Source organism: Trachymyrmex cornetzi, unplaced genomic scaffold (genome assembly GCF_001594075.2).
Source record: "Trachymyrmex cornetzi isolate Tcor2-1 unplaced genomic scaffold, Tcor1.1 scaffold386, whole genome shotgun sequence".
NCBI classification, from domain to species: Eukaryota; Metazoa; Arthropoda; class Insecta; order Hymenoptera; family Formicidae; genus Trachymyrmex; species Trachymyrmex cornetzi.
Genome location: NW_017298597.1, coordinates 123,085 through 148,161, shown reverse-complemented (window position 1 = coordinate 148,161; position 25,077 = coordinate 123,085). Strand labels below are relative to the sequence as shown.

Here is a 25,077-nt window from a genome sequence, read left to right as displayed (position 1 = left end):
AATGACATCCGCGAGCGAGGGCCTCGCTACGAAATTTTATTGCTTTTCCCATTTATAATTCCAGTGACCTAATATAATGCAATATGTTAAATATGTAGAACGACGGATAATAGACGAATAGTTTATACTATCTCTACTCGAAAAGGTCGCGAGGTCATTTTCATTCTGAATTCTATGCTGTACAGCGAATATAGCAAGAGTACTATATCAATTTAGATAATGAACTCTAATGAGAATATATCATATAGCCTACAGCAACATTTGTTCTGGAGTCGTGAGGAATGTACATTTTCTGCACCTGTATACACCTTGAATGCAACTCGGGAGAATAACGCCATATGAACTTTCTGGAAGTTTGTAGCTTTGTTTAACAAAATCTTTTGTTCTTATCAAATATCGTTTCAGATATCATTCCACAATTTTGTCTATATTGCTAAAAAGTTATCTGGCTAAATCGGTTCAATTCTTGATAATTTTTATAAAAGTGACTTGCAAAAATCTTCGCTACGCAACTGTTGATATAAGTATATATCATTATTATATTTAAAACTTTTTACAATAGATATTAAAATAATTGGACATGCAATTAAGTATTTTAATTAAAATTTAAAATATATAACAATTGTATTACTAATATATTTGCTTGCTTATTTCAAAAGTGACACAACTCAAAAAATTAATCAATTAAAAGTAATACTTATGTGAAAAATTAAAGGCGATATATAAAAAATATCTGACAGGGTATTTAAATATTAAATCAAATAAATTATCTGAAAAATATTAAAAAATTCTTTGACTGCTATATCATTAATAAATTTATATAAAAAGACGTATGAAATAGATTATTTATATAACAAATAACCTGAACAGTTGAAATAAAATGAAATGTATTAAGAAATACATAGTATAATTGAGATGTATTATTATTTAAAAGTTAAAGACTCTAAATAAAGGAAGACTTTATTAGAGCAATATGCAAGATAAAAGAGCGTGTTAAGCAAATTGTAATTTCACAATCCTCTGTTATAAAGAACGTTTTAATGTCGCGCAAATGTTTTCATTTCTCGCTTTGTAAGCGACATCTTAACATGTTTGTAAAGTGTCGGCAATAGTAAAGACTGATGTCATCGAAGCAATGTCGTTTAAATGGCACTGCACCGTTCTGAAGCACATTGAAATGGTCATCGTATCGATTAGGTCGAAGTGGACCAGCTAATTTTCCCAAGTTGGACTTGGTTGCGCTATTCGGCGCTGTCAGGTTCCATGAATAGACATCGTAATAGCATAGCCTTATGTGTGTGATATGTTGCAAAACGGACATTATATCAAGCCAACTGAATGTACAGGCCTATCTTCGAAAGTGCAATACATATTCGGTGTAATACATTCATTTAATAGCGCCTATTATCAAAAGTTTAACGAGACTACTTGTGACATTTGCGTCGTGCATTCTCATTAGTTTCGCACTCGTCGGAACAAAATTCTCGATTACGAATGATTATAAAACGCTGGTAGTAAATTTGAATTGTAGACGAAATATTTCTTAGGGAGAGATTTCTTAACGTGGCATTAAAATGCCATCTAGACGGCTTTTAATCGGTACTGAGAAACGTCAGGAATCCCCAAAGTCCTTTTCATCCTCTGTAATTTCTTCGTCTTCTTATTACCGTTCTGCGGACGACGATTAATCCTCTCGCGGACTCATGGAAAATCTTTGCTTACAAGAAGAATCCGTCCTGGATTGCAGACACTGTTTCGTTATCGTTCTAGCGCGAGAATCGCCATGAATAGATTAAAATCCCCTCTATTGGGATTCTCTGCGTACACATTTCAATTTAATTTATTTTGCCACTCTTTTTAAATGTTGCATCTTGGCGTTTTTTGTGTTTTCGATGATAATTACAATTACTAATTATGCGTGAATAATTGTGAAGTTAGATATTCTCGTCGATTTTCTTCTTTGGAACGCGATTTTTTTTTGTTTTTTTTTTACAATAAAAAGAACTCTTTCAATTTAAAGTCAGAAGTGTCTCTTAATTCCCAGGTATAAAAGACTACTTGTTAACTTTGTCTTTGATGCACAAAGTTGATCTGAAACTAATCGTTTCATCAAGGGAGAGGAAGCTTTTGCTCTAGAAAAAAAAGGAAAATCTTTTGTTTAACGACTTTCAACCGATTCGTCGAGCCGTACGAAGGAACGGTTATCTTCCTTCACACGTCATTAAGTCTTTGGTTAATTATCTGCAACCGACCGACCGATTCGCGATAGAGTTGCTAAAATAATTTATTGCCACCTCGCTGTTTATCCTCACTAAAGGCGGATGATTTAATCCTTTCCGTTGCAACCAACGTGGTTCGGCTCGGCATAACTTCTCAGTACAGTGACTAACGATACTCTTACTATCCTACCTCTATTCCTTGTTTCATCCCCCTCTCTCCTTCCAGTTTTGCCAGGTAATGAAGATTAAGATCTCTCGACTTTCTTCCACCGCATATCGCTTTCCACGCGAAATTTGCCGGAAATTTAACCCTTGCTTGAGGTAGATACAGCTCGATTACAATAAATTGTGGTAATTCATTTACATCGTCTTTTGATCATCTCCATTCGTTGTCGTGATCTCTTTTTGTAAAACAGGAAACATCGAGCAAAGTTTATTTATTTTCATCCACTTTTGTTCATTATTGCGTACTTATATTGCTAATGGTAGTGAAAAAGGGAATAATTTTTTATAAAAAAGAATTAATGGAAAAAGTATTAGTAATTTCTTTTTATTTTATTAAAAAAATAATATAAAAAGTGGGTATCCATTAAAAAATGATTATTTGTATTTATATTTTTTACTGTAATCACTCCTTTTACGATTGTACTATCGATTCAGAGGAACATTGTATACATATATAAAAGCGGTATTAATTTTAAAATATATGAACAAATAAACCAACGATATATACGAAACGTATTTACAAATGGATACTACAGTAAACATTTTTCATTCAACAGATTCAGGTATATAAAGATACGTTATAAAATGCTTTCCTCGTGTAAAAAGACATCTCACGTAAGAATACGTAGCATTCCTCGTTTAGTTACACTCCGTTCCAGTTTCGTCGGTCGTGCTTTCAATGGCTGTCCCCTTCAGTATGCCGAGTGGAATTCCGTTACGAAATCGTTTGCCGGAAAGTTTCCTCTTATCCAGCTTTACCTTTCTTCTCTTTCTCACGCGTGCTCAATTTTTTTCCCCTGGAGATTCATTCCAATAATGCACTGTCAGAATCCGCATTTGCATAGCCGCGCTTTGTGCAATGAGAGCTTGCGATTTCTCACGTATGCGTTAGATTCGATTGCGTTTTCGCGCATCGGCTATACATATGTAGTGTGAATAAAACCTTGCAATGCTGGAGTAAAGAGGTAACACATTCCCGATGGAATTAGTTTTCTTTCGGAAGATTGCAGAACTTCAGATTGCACCGCGCTGCAATAATTTCATATGGCCCCAAAATGCCGAAAGGTATACAGCCGTGACACAGGTGACATCCCTATTCCGGTTACATTGCCGATCGCTCGTAAAACTTGCTGGAAAGTAAATCACGGGCCCGTGTTACGATGCTGCGATTTAAGGTCGCTTGGAATTTCGCGATTACAGCATATTATAATTCATAACGACATTCGTAGCAACGTAATAACTTCTCATTAATATATCCTTGAATACAGCAAGCCGAATAATTAGTCACAGTTCTTCCGTAATAATTACATAATATAATTCTTTCTCCTTCATACGTTCGTGAATACAATTTCGCTTAATAGTTTCAATTACGCATATCCTAAATTTTATTTTAAAAAAGTTAAAAAAGTTTGCAGTTTTTTAATAAATAAAATTACGGAAAAGTAATTTTCTCGTAAGAATATTTAAATTGCAAAATACTGATTAAACTAAATTTTTGAACGGTCAGTATGAAATGATCGCCTATCGAGAATATAATAAGTCCTCATTGATGGATTTGCATGAATAAAGAAGAAGCATAATAATACATTAGGCAGTTATATCGAAGTGACCTCTACGGCTAGTAAGAGCTGGTAGCAACCAGTAACGTTTCTGACAATTCTAATAGGGGCCGTCGACGGACTAATAATAGTAAAGATCAATACGCGCTGGTAGTAGCAACTACGTCTCCTCTCTCGTCTCTTCTCCCTCGTTCCAGCCGATCGGCACGAGCTCGTCATCGGAGCTTTTCGTAGTGAAGAAACCTTTGCAAAACTCAACCAATAAGAGCAGCACACACTTTATGTGTATATTCGGTATATACCGAGCTTACCGAAGAAGCTTCCAAGTGCAAAAAGAGACAGAGAGAGAGAGAGAGAGAGAGAGAGAGAGAGAGAGAGAGAGAGAGAGAGAGATTATGCTGTTTATAAAATATTGAATATATGTACACAACTGCTCGATAACCTGAATATCTCACCTTTTTCGTACGGAAAAAGTAAATTTTCTCAAGTTTAGAAGACACATTTAAAGCAAAATGCACCACAGAATACAGAAATTGCTACGGATGCTATCGCATTAAACTTTATGTTCGTATACATCAAATTTTATGTCCAAATTTATGTACAAAAATATATTTGATAGCAGATATAAAAGTTTTATTATATAAAATATATCTTATATAATCTCCTTACATTAACTAATACTTGCTTAATTATGATATTAAACAGGAGATATTCTAATCCAACATACATTACCTAATGAAATAATATTTTAAAATCAGTTGGTATTATAATATTTTTTATGACGTGATCCGTTTCCTACTTCCATGAAAGCGCAGTAGTTAACTTTATACGCTCGTTGTAGAGAGAGAGAGAGCATTATCTAGCTGAGGGAGAAATTACTCTGACGAGATTTCTCAAGCTTTTTGTGTACATTATCCATATAGAACGAACACCCGAACTAACCCAAGTTAGCACGATGCATGGTGTAGAACACCGGATATGAGACGCGATATAATATTGTAAGACATGTTATAAAACGATAATAATGACTGCGTTAGCAACATCATCAAGCCTGTCATTTGCAGGTTTGAAAGCTTGGGAGTATAGTATTCGTTACAGGTAGAAGTAATCTGAATTCGATTTTGCATTCTGTCGCTGCGGCTTGGGAACTGACGAGGCAGTCGTTGGTATAGATTGCTTTCAAGGAGAATGAAAGATCACGTCATTAAAAGTCCTACCTGTGTTTTCACTCCTTTCGCCTCGCCGACTTTGCTCACTAAATATACGTCGTGCTTTTTCTTCTCTCGCGCGACGCAATTACAGAGAATGTTTCCACTGGCGAAAATGCAGCGGTCTTGAAGTTCCTTCATGTGACGTTCTTGACACCGACGTCATTCACCACAGCTTATTATATTTTACTACTGATTATAATTAAAGCGTCGCGAGACACGTGTCGTTTACAGCGCAAACTTAACGGTATTGTAAAATCTAAACTTCAACAAACATAAAAATTAGATTATGTGAAATAAAATCGTTTTGCAGTATATAATTATTACATAACAATATATTCCGCAATATAATATTGTCTCTTTTTGTGTTATTTTTAAAATAAGTGAGTTCAACCATTTTTCATTATGCTATTTTTAAAAGTTAAATCAATTTTTAATTGAAAATTTCATTTTGCACAACCGACCGAATGCCAAAGCTATCGATAAAAACTGCTTTAATATCGTGCAAATGCGCATTTGTAACCCAATAGACTCGTCCGTATTGCGAATCCGAGTAACACCGCTGATAAATTTTATTATCGTCGACCACGCCGTTCGTTTCACACACGTTAGTGGTTTGCGCTTCGTGTTTTCGGATTACTTTCGCTTCGCTTTGTTCGATTTTCAAATACGCTTGAATTGACGCCAAAGCAATCACGTTGAATTTGCGCTACAGCAGTCTTGTAATCTTGCACGGATTACGTATGACGCGTGGACAGGGAACATTATAAAATCGTATGTCTTCGCGGCAAATATCGGTGACAGTTACCTTTAATGTTTATGGATAATTTGGTGTGGGTAAAAGAGAAGATAACTTTGAGAAGAAGCTAATAAAAATGGTCGTAAGCTGTCGATTGTACACTTCACTTTACGTTGTGCGATTGTCAATAGCATAACAATCGACCATATGGAGCGGGGAAATCTATTCTTGACGAAAGGTGTAAAGAAAGGTGTGTATATTTATAACGAGAAAAAGGGGGGGGGGGGAGAGAAAATGAAGCAAAATATATCCTATTATAAAGCATTTATATCGCACTTCGAAGCATTTGCTTTTCAATGAGCTCTTTAGTTTTCTCAATATTACTAAAAATAAGCTTGTTCCGGTCTTTGTGTCAATAATTCAATTAAAAGATACTTCTGTATTTCATTGAGCGAAACAGCCAGTGGTTATTTGAAAGGAATTGCGTGATTATATTCTAGTATGCGTTCATCGCTTTCCTATCTATTCATAAACTAGATTATCTCTTTCATTTCCCTCTCTCTCTCTCTCTCTCTCTCTGCTCATGCTCCAGTTGAAAATTTATGCTAATTGAGGAACATTCATTTCGCAATGGTCAGCAGTTTCCGGGATTTTTTGGTGTTTGCAGCATTACCCACATCGGTGAATTTATTTACTTTGGAAACTACGAATAAAGTTAATACGTCGAATTTGCTTCCCATAATTCAACTTTGCTTAATCACGTTCATTTTTATGCAATAATCATTGCGAGTTGCGACATGTCAAACGTGCGCGATTTAAAGCGCGAGTATATATACACGATTTCAGTTTAACAATTCAGAAAAAAATTGATTTAACCTTTCGTTGTGTTTGCATAAAAGAAGCCATATGGGGGCATATTAACGGTACCTCTATTTCGTCTTTTACGACATTCAATTGGATTTCAGTTGGAGAAAAATTTAATTTTTCCCATGAGAGGGAAAGAGAAAAAGACAGAAACGTCCGTGCGAAGTAGAGGAATGTCTGAAAGAAGGAAAGAAGGAAAGAAAAATCGGTGACGGTGAGCTGAATTGAAAATTCGACAGCGCGAATGACGCAAGTAGGTTTTTCGCGTTTTTCGGTAGAGTCGGCCACACGCGTAAGATGCATAGGATGTGCCGGGCCGGAAATTCCGGCATCCTGGTGACTGGATGAACAACGTTAATAAGAAATGTGCTCTCGGGCAATGTGCACCGTGTACCGAGAAATTCAACGATGCAACTATGTCCTTCTCCGTTCTATCTCGCTGCCAGTTTGGGCTAATGTCGGGTCGCGCATTTCAGAGAAACGACATTCGCAGGCTGTCGCAATGTCGTTTTATTGTGGAATCGCTCTTATTCGCACGAGTATAAAATATTCCAACTATTTTAAAATTCAATAAGTGAACTGGATAGAATTTTTTTGTACATTTTTCTCTACTTTTTTAATGCTTCCGTCTGTTTTCAAATAAGAATACGGCACATATCGGATATAGCGGTAATGTCTAACGGAATGTTCCAGTAGATTTAACTTTATATTTTGTTTGATTTTATTAAAAAATGCTTCATTCTTGTATATTTAACTGTATTAATTTAACCTTTAAATAATTTTTAATGGAAGATAATCTGTTGCTATATTTGATCTAATACGAAACTGATCCAGTAATAAAAAGCTAAAAAAGTCTAGATTCTCTTTCTTGGCCTTGCACAGTGGGCCAGAAAACCCGAAAACTGGCCAAAAGTCGAGTTTAAAATTTACTGTAAACAATATTTTATGTGTCATAAGAATATCTCAGAAAACATATAAATGAACTGTATAATAAGGTTTTGGTAACAGCACTGTTAGAAATGTAACCACGAGCTTCCTTTACATGTAAATGAAGCTGGTAGTTATGAACGAAATTAAAAGTAATGAATGATTTAACTGAAAATTAAGTTACAGTAGTTACTTAAATGTAATGAACGTGTACATTAAATTTATGAAATTTAATGTACTTTTAATAAAATTCTATGAAAAGTACATTAAATTTCATAAATTTTCATGAAAAATACATTAAATTTTATGTACATGTACATAAATATACTTTTTAGTTACAAATACATTAAATGTAATGTAATGTCATGAAATTAAATTCAAATTAAATTCAATTATGTAAAGTTAATGAAGTTTAAGAACATTTCTAACAGTGAGGTTTCGAGGAATAGTCGCTTGATTACAAAATACAGGTGATAATTTCAGACCTATCTTTAAAATAAAAAACATTAAAACTATGAATATAAATTTTATAAATTAAATGTTTAAAAATCGTATTTGTTTTAAAAATGGACAAGTAATAATGCTATACATTTATTTACTTTAAATATTAGCACTACTTTCTGTGGCAGAGCTATTTACGCGAATATTTCTGATTTAAATAGATTATGACTTAACACAAATCCATCGTGCCGACCTGTGCAGCCTCGGAATTGATTTTTTTTTGATCATGTTTTGTTCGTATGAATATGGTTGACGAGAACAAGTTGCCACTTTTTGCCACTTTTGCTCGATACTAAAGATATGTATTTATTTTCCCACTACTGCACAGTAGGCCAAGAGACTCGGATAAGTGACCAAAAATCCATTTACTCCAAAATTTTGATAAAATTATGAAAAATTATGGTCATGTACGGTTCTTCGGATCGCTGATTTCGAATCTGATGTCAGAATTGCACAATTCAAAATGGCGGATCCAAAATAGCGAACAATTTTCTATAATAATTGTCTAATTTTTATGAAATTCAGTAGTACAAGGGTCGTCTGAAAAGTTTTGAGCCTAACATGGAAATAAGTAATTTTTCGGTCAAATTAAATTTTATTTTTCCACATAGTCTCCTTTTAAGTCAATACATTTTTTCCAGCGATGCTCCCACCTCTTTAATCCATTCAAATAATACTGAGCGTCACCAGAGGTGGTCGCAGTTGTTGGCCGTCCAGAACGCTCATCATCAGCTAAGCTGGTACGACCACGTTTAAATTCGGCTATCCATCTTTTCACGGTGGCAAATGATGGGGCAGAGTCCCCGTAAACAGCGTCTCGGCTTTAATTTGCGTAGACGTATTGCCTTTCAAATGCAAGAATTTAATTATAGCACGATATTCAATTTTTTCCAATTTTATAAAATGACGACACAAATGATTGTCAAACAAGAACTGAATGTCCAAAGTGGCCACAATTGTCACAAATATCTTTCGTAAGTATCACGATTATAATATCAGAATGGCTTTGACGAGTAACGCCATCTTCATGATGAGGCTCAAAACTTTTCAGACGACCCTCGTATACGAGATATCGATTTTTTAATTTGTTTATTTTAAAATTTGAATGTAGTTAAACATTTTTGAAAATTAATTAATTAATTATTATTCAAACATAATTACAAATCTTCATCATACTGCTCTTCATTAGCCAAATGATCGTATCATGCAAACTTTCGTAAAAATTTGTAAGGCCGCTTGAGTCATCCTCTTTCTCGGTCTCGGTTGATTGAGAAAAAGAAAAAAATGTTCTCGTCTCGCAACAATAGAAGATGTATTTAACAGAACTATGGATACTTCTGACCCCATTATATCTACACTTAACCTTAATTCGCGAATTCAGAAAAGGCAGCACAAAGCTATCCCCAAAGAAGTAATTCACTTGCTTGACATTCCTAAGTTCGACCAGTCAATGGATTTTCTTTCTGAATGAAATGAAACCGAGAAAGAAGATGACTCAAGCGACCTTACAAAATTTTTACGAAAGTTTGCATGATGCGGAGATGACTAATGAAGAGCAGTGTGATGAAGGAAATTTGTAATTACACTTGAATACTAATTAACCAGTTTAAAAAAATGTTAAAAATATAAAAATGATAAAATACAAAAAAAATTAAAAAATAAAATACAAAAAAGTAAAAATAAAAAAAAACAGCAAAATGGAGTCAATATCCGCCATGTCCTCGATTCGTGACTCTGGGTACGGCAAAGAGCAATAGTAATTTAAATTTACAAGTTCGAACTTTTTTCTCCAAATTTTATTAAATGTTCACTTTGAAGTTAGCCATATTGGATCCGTCATCTGTAATTTAAAAAATTGTAATATCTAACTCGTAATCAACGATTCTGAAAAAAAGTTTTCATTAAAAATTTACTGGTTTTTGCATTTTCGGGTCGCCATTTTGGATCCGCCATTTTGAATTATAAAATTCTGACATCAGATTCGGAATTAGCGATCCAAAAAACCGTTATATATTTAATTTCATAAAAATTAGACGATTATTATAGAAAATCGGCCGTCATTTTGGATCCGCCATTTTGAATTTCTAAATTCTGAGTTCGGATTCGAAATCAGCGACTCCAAAAACCCCTGAATATCAAATTTAACAGCAATTGAAGCATTTTTAGCATTCTTGTTCGCTATGTTGGATCCGCCATTTTGAATTTCTAAATTTTGAGTTCGGATTCGAAATCAGTGACCCCAAAAAGATACCGAGTTTTATGCCAATCCATCAACATTTTGAATTTTGGCCAAGATTTCGGGTCGTCTGGCCCATTGTGCCTTGGGGTAAATAAACTTTTCAAGTTGAACGTTGCAGCATATGAAAAAATATCTGCGAATGTAATGAAGAAGAAGCACGTAGAGTTTTGTAAAACAAAATATGTGGATTATAAAATGTACCTTGCGCGAGTAAGTAAGATTAATATGTAGCGAAGTAGAGAGCAATTGTTTTCACACGCATTGTGTGTACCGTTGTGTATACAAACCCTCGCGCGTTATTCTTTGATTACATAGAAATACAGGGGAGAATAAAATTTCTTAGTAGGGTTTTCTTGCTGTTAACAACACCGCTCGACCCAGATCCCGGTGATGGATCGATTGATTGCGCTGACAGATGATTCCTTTACATGACTTCTTACTTACGCGAGATGATGCGGCATAATTTGATCGAGCATCGCACTCGAGTATTTGTACGTGTTCGTATCAGCTCCTAATGTCAACTTGATGAATTGAGTATCAGAGTTAATTTCTTTCTGGATTGCAAGTAATATTGCAATTTTCCCAAGATTTTTCGTCGAATATAACGCTATATGAACGTTGTATTGCAAACTCGGAGTAAATTGGTTGTTAAATTCCGTCGATTACAGAGGCGTGATAATGTTTTATCACATTAAATGGATGAATAAACCTCCAATCTGAACAGATATATATCTTTATTATATGTGATCTCACGTTAATTTAAACATCATCATTGAATTATTTTCAACAGTTTCTATCGATACTTAGAAAATCCTCGTAGTTGAACGTGATATTCATGGACCAGTCGGTTTTTATTAGCTATCTATCAACCTTTTCCGCATCATCCACGAGAACCGCGCCTGTTGCCTATTATACTCTCCATTTCCTGCTAGCCACTAAAGCATGAAATCCTTTGAGCCGTCTGCATATTTTACCGATATCGCAGTCATGTACAAATCGCATTTCTAGTAGCTGTCTTTTATATAATCGAGAAGACGGAAGAGGTAATGGTGGCAACAGACAAAAAATTTAGTATTCGAAATTTCTCAATTTTGAGAAATTTAATATGATTATTGTTTTCCTATAATTTTTATATCACGGTAGAATAATTAAGATAAATTGCAAAAATAATTTTTTTCAATCCCAAGAAAAAAATAATTCTATATAGTTTTGTTAATATTGAATTATATAACATTAAATATACAATTTTCTCGATATAAAACTTAGGCAAATAAGAGCTAGAACACAGTTATTATTTGTGTGTGAGAGAATATACAAAATTCTTTTTTTCTTTAATTCATATACATCAAGAACAAAAAATCAACGTTTCGGTTTTTTTATCCTGAAGATGGTTGAAAATAACAACCGAAACGTTGATTTTTTTGTTCTTGATGTGTATGAATTAAAGAAGAAAAGAATTTTGTATATTCACACACAAATAATAACTGTGTTTTAGCTCTGATTTGCCTGAGTTTTATATTTATATTAATATTGTTCATTGAGAGCTCTTTTTTATTATTATACAATTTTCTCGTTTTCAAAATGAGTAAATATTTATGATAAACATAATAATATTAAAATAAATAGGAATGTTATATGAATATAGACTGTAATTGTAATTTTATAAATCTATTGATTATTTGTAACTATTATTGCGTTTACTAGTTTTGAGATGAAGCTGAAACATCGATCAAATTGAACAAATTTTGTTCGTCGCTTTCATTAAATAGATTACAGCAAGGGATCCTTGAGCTCCGTCCAGGTCGTCGCTGCCCTAACGAGGCATGCGCCTTTCTCTAAGACGAGAGATATACATGCAACCCTTTCCTCTGTGTTCCTCTCTCTAAGAGGCACTTCGGCAAGCTCCCACTTTGACCCTTAACGATGTAGCACGTGAAATTACATAGCGAAGCTATGTATGATGAAGATCTTGCGTCTATCGTGAAGCTTTCTGCCTTGATCGCCTCTACCTATACATTTGCAAAGATAATTTCATTTTGATTAATTATCTATATATATTTTCTTTCATGTTTTTATATACTTATATATTTTATATGCATAGTATTTGTGTCCATCTCTATTATTGTTCGCGATTAACTAAAATCGCGAACAATAAATTTAATAATTAGTATAACACTTTAATTAAATTTTATTTATAATATAAATAAATTAAAATTTTTAGATATCTGCAAGAATTGTCACATAAGATAAACTATCGATCGCGAATATTTTTTATAACGGGAAGCACACGTACACAGCGGTGCGTTACGTAACTAATAAGAAAAAGAATATATGCACGTGGGTAGCAACCCTCTGTCACTCATCGTTAGGGCATAAATTGTCGCGTGTTGTTGGAAAATCACGGAGGTCGGTGGTTGGGAAACAGGCGCCGAGACGTCTCGACGCCGTTTCACTGGCGTCGTCTTCTCCAGGCTCCGGCTTTCTTCCTCCCCCTTCCTCTTTTGTCTATCCCCTTATATTTCTCTATTGATCTCTTCTTTCACAGTGCAACTGATCGCTCTCCATCCGCCATATTGCATTACATAATTATGTTACAAAATTACAAGGATATACGTATTAAGTTTAGGCTTGCTGCTTCTTTTCTACCTGATTCTTAAAAAAAAATAATTAATTAGTGATCCAATAAATTGGTTAACTATATAGTAACTAATATTTCATGAATTATTCATGTATAGTATCATCATTTATTGGTAGAGCTTACCAGTTTATTGGAACAGTAATCAGTTCTTTTTAGTAAGAAAATATTAAAGCTATATTTTTTGGAAAAACTTAATCAAAATAAGAATCTACACTTTCAGCAGATTCAATTATCGCGATTGAAAGTTTATTTTATGTACTGTCAAATTTTGAAATATCAACGTAATGGAACAGAAAGGTTACTTCCGATATTGGGCGCGACGTGTGAATATGACATAAGATTAAAATACTTTCGTCGGTGGGCATCAATGCGACATCATCTCTTGGGAAGCGTGTTTCATTTCAACACTGTAGCACAAAGTTAGAGAAGAAAATATATATTATAGAAAATACGTATTACAGAAAAATATTACATTTTTTATAACCCGTAATCACTACCTCGATGATTTAAATGGTAAATTACTGCAAGATTTCAGGTTTAAAAAAATCCAAAAATGTATCAGAGTATAATTTAAGTAATTATTAAACAATTAAAAGAATTGATAAATAAAAATTCAGATTTATACATAATACAAAATAAAAGAGAATTATAAAAATAGGAATCTTATTTATTTAAATATTAAGTAAAATAAATTATTCACAGAGACAGATTCTCGGTTACTACGCTACTGATAAATTAAAGAAATAATTTATTGAAAGAAATGTAACATTCATAAAAAAAGATTAAATGGAATTAAATTTAAGTAAGATAAAAAAATACAATTATAAGTAACAAATTAAAAATAATCTAATTAATAAAGGAGGAACATAATTTGTGTGCTCATTTGTATAATTCACTCTAAGAAAAATTTAATAATAAGCGGCTAACTATTTTATATGCAATTATAAAAGAAAATTATAACCAGAAAAATTACGTATTTATAAAATAAAGTTATCACTCTACGAAGAGATTGCTCTTTTATAACAGATAAATTAATCGCACACAAGAATAATGCATATTACTGAACCTTTATCAGATACAAGTCCACAGAATAGAAGTGTAAATAATAAATAATTAATTAACATAAATAATTAGCGCATGAAACATGTAAGGCTTCAACCAAAAGAAAAACATGAAGTAACAAGCTTCAATCTTTGTTTACAGGTTTCTGTGACTTTGATAGCGGTGTGAAAAATCACAAAGTAACAAAATGGCTGCGTTTGTCGCGAAGCAGATGGTCGGAAACAAGCTCAATGCGGTTAAAGGTACGTGATTTTAAAGAATCTTTTTTTTTCGATTGTCAAATTATATTTTCTTTTGACAGTTAATTAGCTAATTTATTTTTTACCTCTGTGATTCGAATTATTTCATGACATCTTTCATATCTTTCATGTCTATGTCAGCACATTAAATGTAAATAATGAGAAAAATAAACTGTGATCTTCAATGTGTCTGTAAAAATCTGGGAAACGCGAATATCTCAGGCTAAACGTTTTATCGCGATCACGAACGCTGCTTTCACGATAAAATTCAATCGTAACTGTAAAAGGAAACGCTTTAAAGACTTCTCGGAATTCCTTTCTATCCACGCCAGTTTCAGCGAGACGTGACTCGCTGCAAATTTGTTTGCCGCCATCTTGGATAGACTCCGAGCGGAACATTACACCACTCGATTATTTTGACATGAAGTATTCAATTTATCTTTCTTGGAAAAAAAAGATAAAAAAAACTCAAATATTAAAATTAGTGTAAGAGCTGTTCATTTAGCTTTTATAAATAAAAGTATTCACTTATAAACAAATATGTGAGATAATCGAGTAGTTAAAAATCTTTAAGACTAAAAGTGCAATGTTTTGAACATATGCCTGGCACGTCGTGTATCAGCACGTTTTGCTTATGCAATTATCGTAAAACTTGATGGATCAGCATGCAACTACCGTGGCAGTCCTTGCAGCTATTATGGCCACGAGCATCTGCAGTAAAATTGCGCTATCTTTGCATACCCGCACATAGTCTTCGCCCTCGAAGTCTTGTTCGTGTTTATCGTTGTATTGGAGCTATTATGTTTCGGAAATTCTCTATACGATTAATTTTCCTGTTGTACCACGCTTAGAGCATTTTCAACGAATGCATAATTAATACAGAGCTTTTCGAAATATATTACTTTTAGAAATAGAGTCTTGCAAGAGATAATGATGAAGGATTGTGATAAATAAAGGGAGCAAAATTTCAATCACAAAATGGAATACAATACATAATGCAGAGATATTCAGTATAAATATTGTTTCTTCTTTTCTTTCTCTCTTTGCAACAAACAGTACCATATGTACATTTATTTACAACAATGACCATAACAGAATCCTATGTTATTAATCCACCAACTGGCCATTATTTTTTTTTGTTAATATAAAAATTAACGTTTTCAAATTTTGACCGTAATTGCGATTAGAAATTAGTTGAAAATGATAGAGAGACGTACCTGTAGAGACAAACCACGATGCCCTGTTCGTTCGTTCGTTCGCTTCTAGGATGTCGGCGGATTGAACGATGGCCGGCAATAAAACTTCTGTCATTAAGCGAAAGTTTCAGCTTTCGTGTGCGACGAAGCGGGGAAGCGTGTCGCGGGGAATCCATAATGGGAAAAGCGGGGGAAATGGGACCTTCCTCACAAATCGCGAACTCGACATCTACTTTGAATTCTTCGTCCATTTGAGAGACGGGGAGAGTAGTTTTATAAAATAGAATAGATGGATATGATGTAGAACAGTAAACTTCCTCTTTGTTATTTTATACAATGTTTCGGGAAAACTTTCTCTCGTTCCTTCGAAATGCTTAACAAAGTAGATACGCAAACTGCAATATAAAATTCTTGTAGGAGATTTTAACATGCAAATGTGCTGAATATATGTATATATATTCTTTTTTAAATCTATGTATATAAAAACTACACACACATATATATATATATGTATATTGTGAGCTAAACAAAATATCTACGTGTAAGAATTATAAACAATATAAATATAAAAATCAAAATGAATCGCGAACGAACGTGACTATAATTAAAAGGGGAAAGGAAAATTAGAACGAATACAGTAGTGGGAGAGAAGAATCGGCAACCCGGGCCTCAATCGTAGAAGCCAGGTTCAATGAAAGCCTACGATGGTTTTGCAAACTGAGCCGTATTTAGAAGTTTGGGTCGCGTGAGCCACGTCTCGTTTCTCTTTCCTACCTCTGTCCTTTACTCCGAAACTCCAGTAGCTTTTTCGTTGCCTACGGAGGTTAATTGAAATCCCGCTAATCGATCGACCGCGACCTATGGTATCGAAACCTAACTACGACGAGTTGATGAAGTGGCAAAATAAAAAAGAGATAGATGAATCATGAGACTTCTTAATAAAAGCGTAGGATAAAGTTAAATAATTGTTTTTCACGCAATTGTTTTTGTTTCCATGATTTATTGATTTAATTAACTTGCCACAACTTTTTAATTCTCAACATTACTTGAACAAATACTTAATATGATAGCGACATATATTATTGAACTTTAGCAAGTACCATTACTTGAATTAATGGTGTTTATTATGGACATTACCATTTAATCAATAAACTGAACTATTTCGACGTTATCGCGATATGACAGACAATTGCCCCAATTAATTATGTGCTTCGTGATTTATTCGAGGAGACAACATGGGTATTTATATCGACGAATCATCGTGATAACACGGCTGTCCCTCATCTTTGACGTCAACAGAAATCCATTTTTAAAAATAATGCGGATTACGATCGTTGAAAATCGAAACCGAGAAGATCTCGAGAAACAACGTGTCGTACAAATCATCGTATTGTGTAATGTCGCAATTCGGCAGAAATTTTCCGGATAATTTCGACCGCGTACAGCATACAGAGATCGTAATTTATGTCCTAGATACAATTACGCAGTTGCCTGAGATAATTAACGTAATGATGTCACACACTCGTACGAGACAGGATACCTTAATTGTGGAACTTTCGCTCGTCGTTAATTTCCTCACGCACGATATACTTGTTGCAATACAACTGTTGTGATACAATTACTCCTAAAAGTCGGACCAACATCGATTGTATCGAGCGATTTCACTAAGGCCATTCGTACAATTACGTATTGCAGAATCTTCAAATTGATCATTTGATGGAAATAAATGTGCTTGACTTTTAAAACTGAACATCCTCTAAATAAGTTTTCCGTATCCACAATTTAAAAATGTGTGTGTGTGTGTGTTTTCATTAGTAAATTTCAGTTGAAATTCAAGATTTATTTCTCTAGATATTTAAAATTGGAAAATTGCGGGGAAATGGTGAGACTGATATAAAGTAATTTGCATCGCAATATTTTCCACAATAACATCAGAATGTTAAGTAACGTGTCAATATATAATACAAGTCAATTTAGTAATTAAATATTTGACGTTCCTGCTTTCGCAAATTATTCGTTAAATGTAGAATATTATTGATAAAATGCGGGAGCAAATGTGTGTCGCCGTCGATTAAATGAATAAACGTTTAAAGATTCGTTAGTTAATATGATTGAGTTTCATTAAATGAAAAAATATATTGCTTTCATATATCCATGTTTTATATCACCAGACAAATTTTAAATTTTTTACTGCGATATCGTTGACTATATTAATAATGAAAAACTTTTATTCGACAAAATTATTAATCAACCATCACACTGTTTCAAGATATCCAACGGTGCATCTACTTTAATTGAAGTCTCGTTTTATAATATTCGACTAACGATTTGTCATATGATAGGGGAACGAAAACGAGGAACGTATGGCGGCGCAATCTGTCGGAGAAACGAGCAAAAAAGCTCGATATATTTCGTGCTTGCGTTTTTGCGGTTGGACGTACCGCCGATCGATCGTTCTAGTTTTGGTTCGTTAAAAAAAAACCTCATAGGGGGGATTTTATAAGAAATAACTTCGTTACGCGTGGAGTAGAAGGAAAAATAGAAAATTTGGACGCAAGAGCAATGACGCGACGAGATTCCATAATTTTCAGCTGCTTAATCGAGAAATTCTTGTTACCCGGCCATTGGAAAATAAAGTATATATAGTTAAAAAAAGGATCTATAATAAGAGTCGCGCGACACTTTTAAGACATTCTATTAATTTTCATTGAATGATCTATTCTTCGATGATATGGAGACATCGATTACTAATGCTAAAAATATGATGAGATGGAATTCTCATATTGCGAACTTTTTATCGGACGTACATTACTATGAGGAAGTTCTGTCTGAAACATCGCTTTTTCCGTGCGCGTATTGAAATTTTCGCCGCCGTTGCTGCGGCCGAGTTACGTGTATTTCTATGCGAGTCGATTTATAGCGATTTCGCATTACGACCGCTACCTTTAGCGATATTTAATTAAATCCCGTCTGGTAGGCGGAAACTTCTGTCGATAGTTCGAAACAGTTTGCAACCACTCTTACCACGGCCATCGGCCACGGCTCGCGGCGTGAATGGTCACGTGAACACAACAACCGTTATTTAGAAAGATCTGAATGTCCAGATAATGTGTGAGTCGTGAGTCGTTTTGCACAACAAGAAAAATTCATATTGGACAAAAATATGAAACATGCAGGATTGTTTGAATAGGGGAGTGGGCGGCAGAAGATTGATATACGTGTTTTAGCAAATGAAATAATAATAACAACTTTATTGCTTACGTATAAAATTGGTTAGTAACAATAGTTAAATATAAAAAACACAAAAGCAAAAGTTTTGTATACCTTACAAGTAAAGCGTCAGCACAAAGTTGTTATTATAAAGACCTATACCTATACTGAAAAAAATGGACAAATAAAATTTTATTAAAACGAGAGCATAAGTATTTGTTTTTTATTAACGGTGTTGTCGAATTAACAAAATTATTTTCAATTAAGATAGTGTTATTGAACACATCATTTTTTTTCAGTGTAATAAAAATATCTTAATCAGCTAAATAAACAGAGCGAATTACAGAACAAATAATCCTATATTAAAATTGGCGCGTCACGTTTTTTTGAAGCCTCTTCTCAAAGAGATGTTGATTTTATAACGATTGATATTTTTTCACGAAAATATTTCCATAAATTGTAACAATAAAGGTTTTTTCTTTATCTGTCTAGTAATATAATTTTTTATGACGCGCCGTCTCGTTATGCGTTCAGCAGTACAGCTAGTCACTGCCGCGATACGACGAGTATTTTCCTCCACCTTTTACATAATTTCATTAGTAGGGTCGAGTTAGTTTCATAAGCGTAGTAAAAATGCGGACAAGAAAAGAAATGTAAGGAATATGATAGGCTTGGAAATTTAATCAACTTTTTTTCTTTTTCTCTCTCTTTATTCACCGATAATACGTTCTCTCTTTCTTTTTTCCTTCTCATCTGCCTTTTAACATTATTTTATATATTATTTCTACTATTTTTAGTCTAAAATAATGAAAACTCTTTGCTCCATTAGGAAAACATTATTTCAGGTTCGAAGTTAGTAGACGATAAAAATAGTAACTGCTTGGTTCTATCCGAATAATTTAAAAAATACTTTCTTCAATGTTGCAGAAGAATAACAAATTATTAAAATCTTTTATATACATAGACTTTTGAAGCTATCCTGATATATCGAGATCATTTACTGAAGGTAATTTATAAAAGGTATTATTATTTATTATTACTTTCGACAGTTTTGAGTGAGACATATGCAGGGAGATTTCCGTTCTTATGACACGGCAGTATTATGGCATGGCTTGAAATGAGGTAATTTACTTTAAGATCTCCTGCAATGGTAGAATTCAGGAATATTCCGTATATTGAGACCTTTTGTCTAAATAATCTAAAAAGGACGATGCTAGCTTGACGAGAGAGAGAGGGTTTGAGTAAAGATTGTAAGAGATTCTATCTCATTGCAGCAAAATGGATCGTAATAATAATGTATTGGCAGTTTAAGTTAGTCAGATTTCTCCGAAATGTGTTTGCAAATGTCGCACCGAACTCTAATAATATCGTCCCTTCTCGTTCAATTCGAGATGTATTTGTCCATAATATTTCAACTTTGAAAGTTTAAGCGGATGAATCACGCATAATTTCCAGAACTGTTATTCTGGACTATAAGCAAGAATAATTTTCTCTACGATCTACTTGCAAATCGTACTTGAAGCTTCTGTTTACGTAAGAATTATTTCTCTGTTTGATACTTCTCAAATATATGCTAAATGTTGGTTGCAACTTAGTTTCTCAGTCATTTCTCCTTGTTTCGCAAGCTGCAAGGTTCGTGAGACTTTCTAAGCAAAGCTATACATTCTGAGAATAAGGAACAAAGAAAAAAGAAAGAGAGAGAGAGAGAGAGAGAAAATTGACGACGAAAGTGAACCAAGAGAACGATGAGAATATCAAAGTTGAGAGAGAGCTGGTGAGAAGTTTACGGTGGTCTCCCGCTGTAGGATTTTCCTCGATCAAACGCGTTGATCCCATGAGTTTACCGCGTGACTATAGCAGATAACTAATACCAAGATGATAGGAACGCCTGGATTTCGGACGAACTTTAGTTAATTAACATAACTCGTTAGTCATCAATGATAAAAACCAAGTAACATTGGAGACACAGAAAAAGAGATTCCGTATAAGTTTAAAAAAAGTTCGAAAAATAAAAGAAAAAAAAACTATGAAGATAATTTCTTTCTTACTTAAAAACATTATTATCTTCATTCTGATGGTGAAAAAAAAAATGTCCGCCTATATCAGTGCCCACTTCAGCTAATCATCCTGCAAACAGCCAGTACAATGGAAACATGGCGAGACAGCTGTCGGATCGTCGGTAAACGAAAATATTGGACGATACCATCATGACCGCCACCGCGATTATGCTAATTGCAGTAGCAGCGATCACTCTGCGTGACAGCGATGGCGAATCGATCGATCGTTCCGGTGCGGCTAGGTAGTATTAATTAATTGGATGCCACTAATTCGGTCAGATCATTTGCATGGCACGATATAATTGCAGGCGCGAGAGCAATAAAACACGGAATTTAGACGACACGTTCAGTCCAGTGCCAGCGCATTCATGAATGTCTGATGCGTCTATATTCATTTTGATCAAACAGTACTTGAGTTAAGTTCTGACTTTAAGACTTGAGACTTAAGTATATTCTTCTATATTCTGACAAACAATTAATTATGTGATTCGACTGTCTCATGCTTTTCGTAAAACTTGAAAGAAATATCATGAAACGGTGTCTGTTCGAACATGATTATTATATCGAACAGAACTGATTATACATGCTCACTTCAAAACCATTATTTATAATCGATCACTTAATGCACTGAAATCTTTCTATATTTTTCTCTATTTTTAAGATATTTTATTTGCTGCATTACCTATAAATTAATAACTGGCAATCAGAATAAATTATAACTCTAAAGTGATACATTTAATAGTAAGAGTTATAATAATTAAACATTTTTTAGATTATATTTTATTATTTAACTAATTTTAATTAATTAAACAATATTAATAATTATTGATTAATTTTAATTTTATTATTTTTCACACTCAATTAACGTAATTAACATCTCTTTAAAATTTCTCTTTAAAAACAGGATTTATATTTTGGAAATAAAATAATTTGCGACTCAGTGAGGAGTTTTTATACACGTGAACGATATTCAAAGGGCTAAGGACTTAATCGATGCATAAACTGCTTTAGGCCACAGCCACATACCGCACTGGTTTACTTGACAAGTCAACCGGAAGTTCCTTTTGACCCGATGGGTCGGCAGGGTGAATCTATGAGGTCCTGCATATACGATCTGAATTTCCAGCTCAAGTACCATCCTAATCGCGTGATTAATGAATCTATTGTCCAAGCATCTAATATATAATATTAAATATCATAATATATATACATATCATAATGTATATATTTTTTTTTATAAAAATATGTGTTATTCAAGAATTATTTTATTTGTAATTTAATAAAAGATGGAACGTAACATAATGTAAAGGATAATGTTCTTTTCATTCTTCATATTACGCAGGTTCTTGTATCTTTAGTTTAAAATTGTTAACGAAATATTTTGTATAGCAATATATCTCGATTTACCGACGATCTATAATTTACACATTTCCCTCATCCAAAAATTTAATTTATTATTGTACATAATTTCGAGATTCAATGCGCTCACATAAATTCACGAATTGATGAATTCCCCACTTACGATATTCAATTAATTTCGAAATAATTAATCATTTTCATCGTGTCGCGATATTAAGGCATCACGACCGCGGGGCCATTATTTCGATTCCCGACGTGGCATTTCTCACACTTCGGCATCGCTGGCGCGCAATTTTCAGCTCTAAACGAAGCTCCCCCTGCGTGCCATTCTCAGCCTTTCTTGGCCATTTTCTCCACCCTCCTGCTCTTATCCGTGCGCGTGCTATATTAAGGATTCCACGACGATAGTGGTTGTGGATGAGTAGTCTCTCTCTCTCTCTCTCTCTCTCTCCCTCTCTCTTCTCTGCCCTCCTACCAGTGACTCGAAATGCAGCAACGATGCCATTAAATGAGCATTCAACGCATTCAATTCCGCCATTTTGCCCCCTTTCGACGTCTTCCGCCACTCGGAAAAATGTCAGCTGATGTGCATGACGCTTTATTAAGTTTGAATTGCGGCATGGAATAGAATTTCATCGTCGCCGCCGTAACCGCTCGTCGAACGAATTAGAAAAGCCGTTTCTCGAACGGTGGCGGAAGTGGATGAGAAGAGCGGAAAGTCGAAAAAAAAAGAATAAGAACCGGCTGAGAACCATGCCTATCTTGAATCGCTATCTCGCAAATTGCTTCTGGTCCTTCCAGAGACATCCGTCTTCGGCCGGGAACAATCCCTGACTACTCTTACGTACCTCAATTTTTTTTACGAGAGGATCTTCGATAGGATGAGCCTTTTGTCGACTACTTTTCACAGATCCGATCTAAATTTTTTATTTTTTGCATTTGTCATGAAGAATATCATCAGCTTGCCAAACTTCGATATTAAAGACTTACGATACTGTATATAAAATAATAATATACATATATAAAACATTATATGTGTATAAAATAATTTATGAAATAGTCTACTTGATACGCGATAAAATTGTATTTAATGTGTGTGTGTGTCTACTATTCATAAAAAAATGATCAATGAAGGGAGATATTAATCTCGTTTGTATTTATCCAGAATGGATGAGAATGTGGATGGAAAGATTAAGGCACGTGTCGAACGTAGGTTTTATGCTTTTACTGGTGACAGCAAATGTTAGAAAAAGCGAAAAAGAATGTCGCATATACATGATGAGATTTTAACGGCTTCTCTCGACGCCATTAGCGCCGCTGACTAGCGCTTTTATTGCTGGTATTAAACGTGTGACGTAAAAATTATACTATAATAATAGTTTTTTTTTGCTCTTTTAGAAGTTTTATTAATCTTCTATAAGCTGCCATACGTTTAAATGAACAACAGAGTCGCATCGTAAAAACTGCAATTGTATTGGTTTATAGTAAGACTTGAATAAATTGGTGCTATATTACGCAAAAACTGAATAAGAATAGCTTATTTATGAGCATATTACGAGATGTTTTTAATCCTCGATTACTTGCACGCTGTTTCTTTACATTCTCATTCGCCCAACACACAATAATTCATTTTCTTCTTAGAGAAATAAAAAAATTACACGTGACAATTTATTTTAGAGTGATATTACATGCTCCGATAATGTAAAATTCTACTTGTATAAAAACCTTCGCTGCGATGTCTTTTACTATTTCATTAGATTTAGCGAATACGTGAAATCGAAGCTGCACTTCTTACCTGACCTTTTGGCCATCGTTATATTAATAATGCGAAAGATCGCGAGGCCGCGCTTTTATTCTTCGCCGGCTGTTTCCTAACATCCTTTGAATGTTTCAATATTTCAAAAAAGTTCCTTCACTGCGAGAAACAATAGCCTCTATTATCCTGTATTATGGATTGCTGGCTACAACTTCGTGCGAGGTTTCAACTTCCATCGAATTTCTGCAACTTTCCCATTTCCGTCGTACAGTTCGTTTATATTTTGCAAACTTTCTTCTTCTCAGTCTCTCGTTTTTCATGTAACAATTGCTGGCCATTATATCATCTATAAAGTCCGCGCGAGTGCACTTTATATTAAGATATGTAATAACTTATCTTTGAGAAAAGAGCCAGAAAATAATCACTGAAGATTTCATACATTAAGTTTATTTTTAGATAAATTTTGTAATTTGTAGCAAAATTAATAGTATAATTCTAACAATTATAATTTTAAATAAGACTAAACCTAAACGATATAATTCTATTAATCTTTATACCATGTACCATGTACCTAATGAAAAAATATATATATTTGGAGGATCAAAAAGATAACATAATTAAATATAATAAAAAATGATAAAAAAAACTAGATATTGTAGCAGAAGATATAAACTTTTTTTAATTTTGTTACTTAATATGATGATGTTTGACATGCATTTATTTTTACGCTTATCTTTTTCTTTCGGAATTATAGCATGCACAGAAAGAGCGAGTCTTTACCTTTATGTAACAAAAACACAATGCCGTAATCAAGTGGCAACCACAGGGGGACACATCGCGCCCAGAATTACTCTACGTTACTCGCGAGCATGCACTGCGCGCCGCTACTAATTGCGAAGTCGCCCGACGAAGATATTTTCGCAGAATTGGCGTCCTGCATCACGCTGACGCTATGTTCATCCTAATTGAAATAATTGCCATGCTTACGAGACAGGACTCTTGAGGTTCATGAACATTCTCTACTAGTCACATATATTATTAAAGATTTATACAGGGTGGGGAAAAAGTATGGAAGCAAA

At 33.9% G+C, this 25,077-nt stretch overlaps 1 protein-coding gene across 1 annotated transcript in view; it reads left to right on the top strand.

The window, feature by feature from the left end:
- The window catches only part of cpx (synaptic transmission protein complexin), a 137,345-nt gene that overhangs the window by 26,688 nt on the left and 85,580 nt on the right, over positions 1-25,077 (top strand). The window contains exon 2 of the mRNA XM_018511773.1: positions 14,323-14,423. Within this exon, the coding sequence (XP_018367275.1) occupies positions 14,369-14,423 (55 nt within the window). The 5' untranslated portion in view covers positions 14,323-14,368. The remainder of the gene's footprint in view (positions 1-14,322; positions 14,424-25,077) is intronic.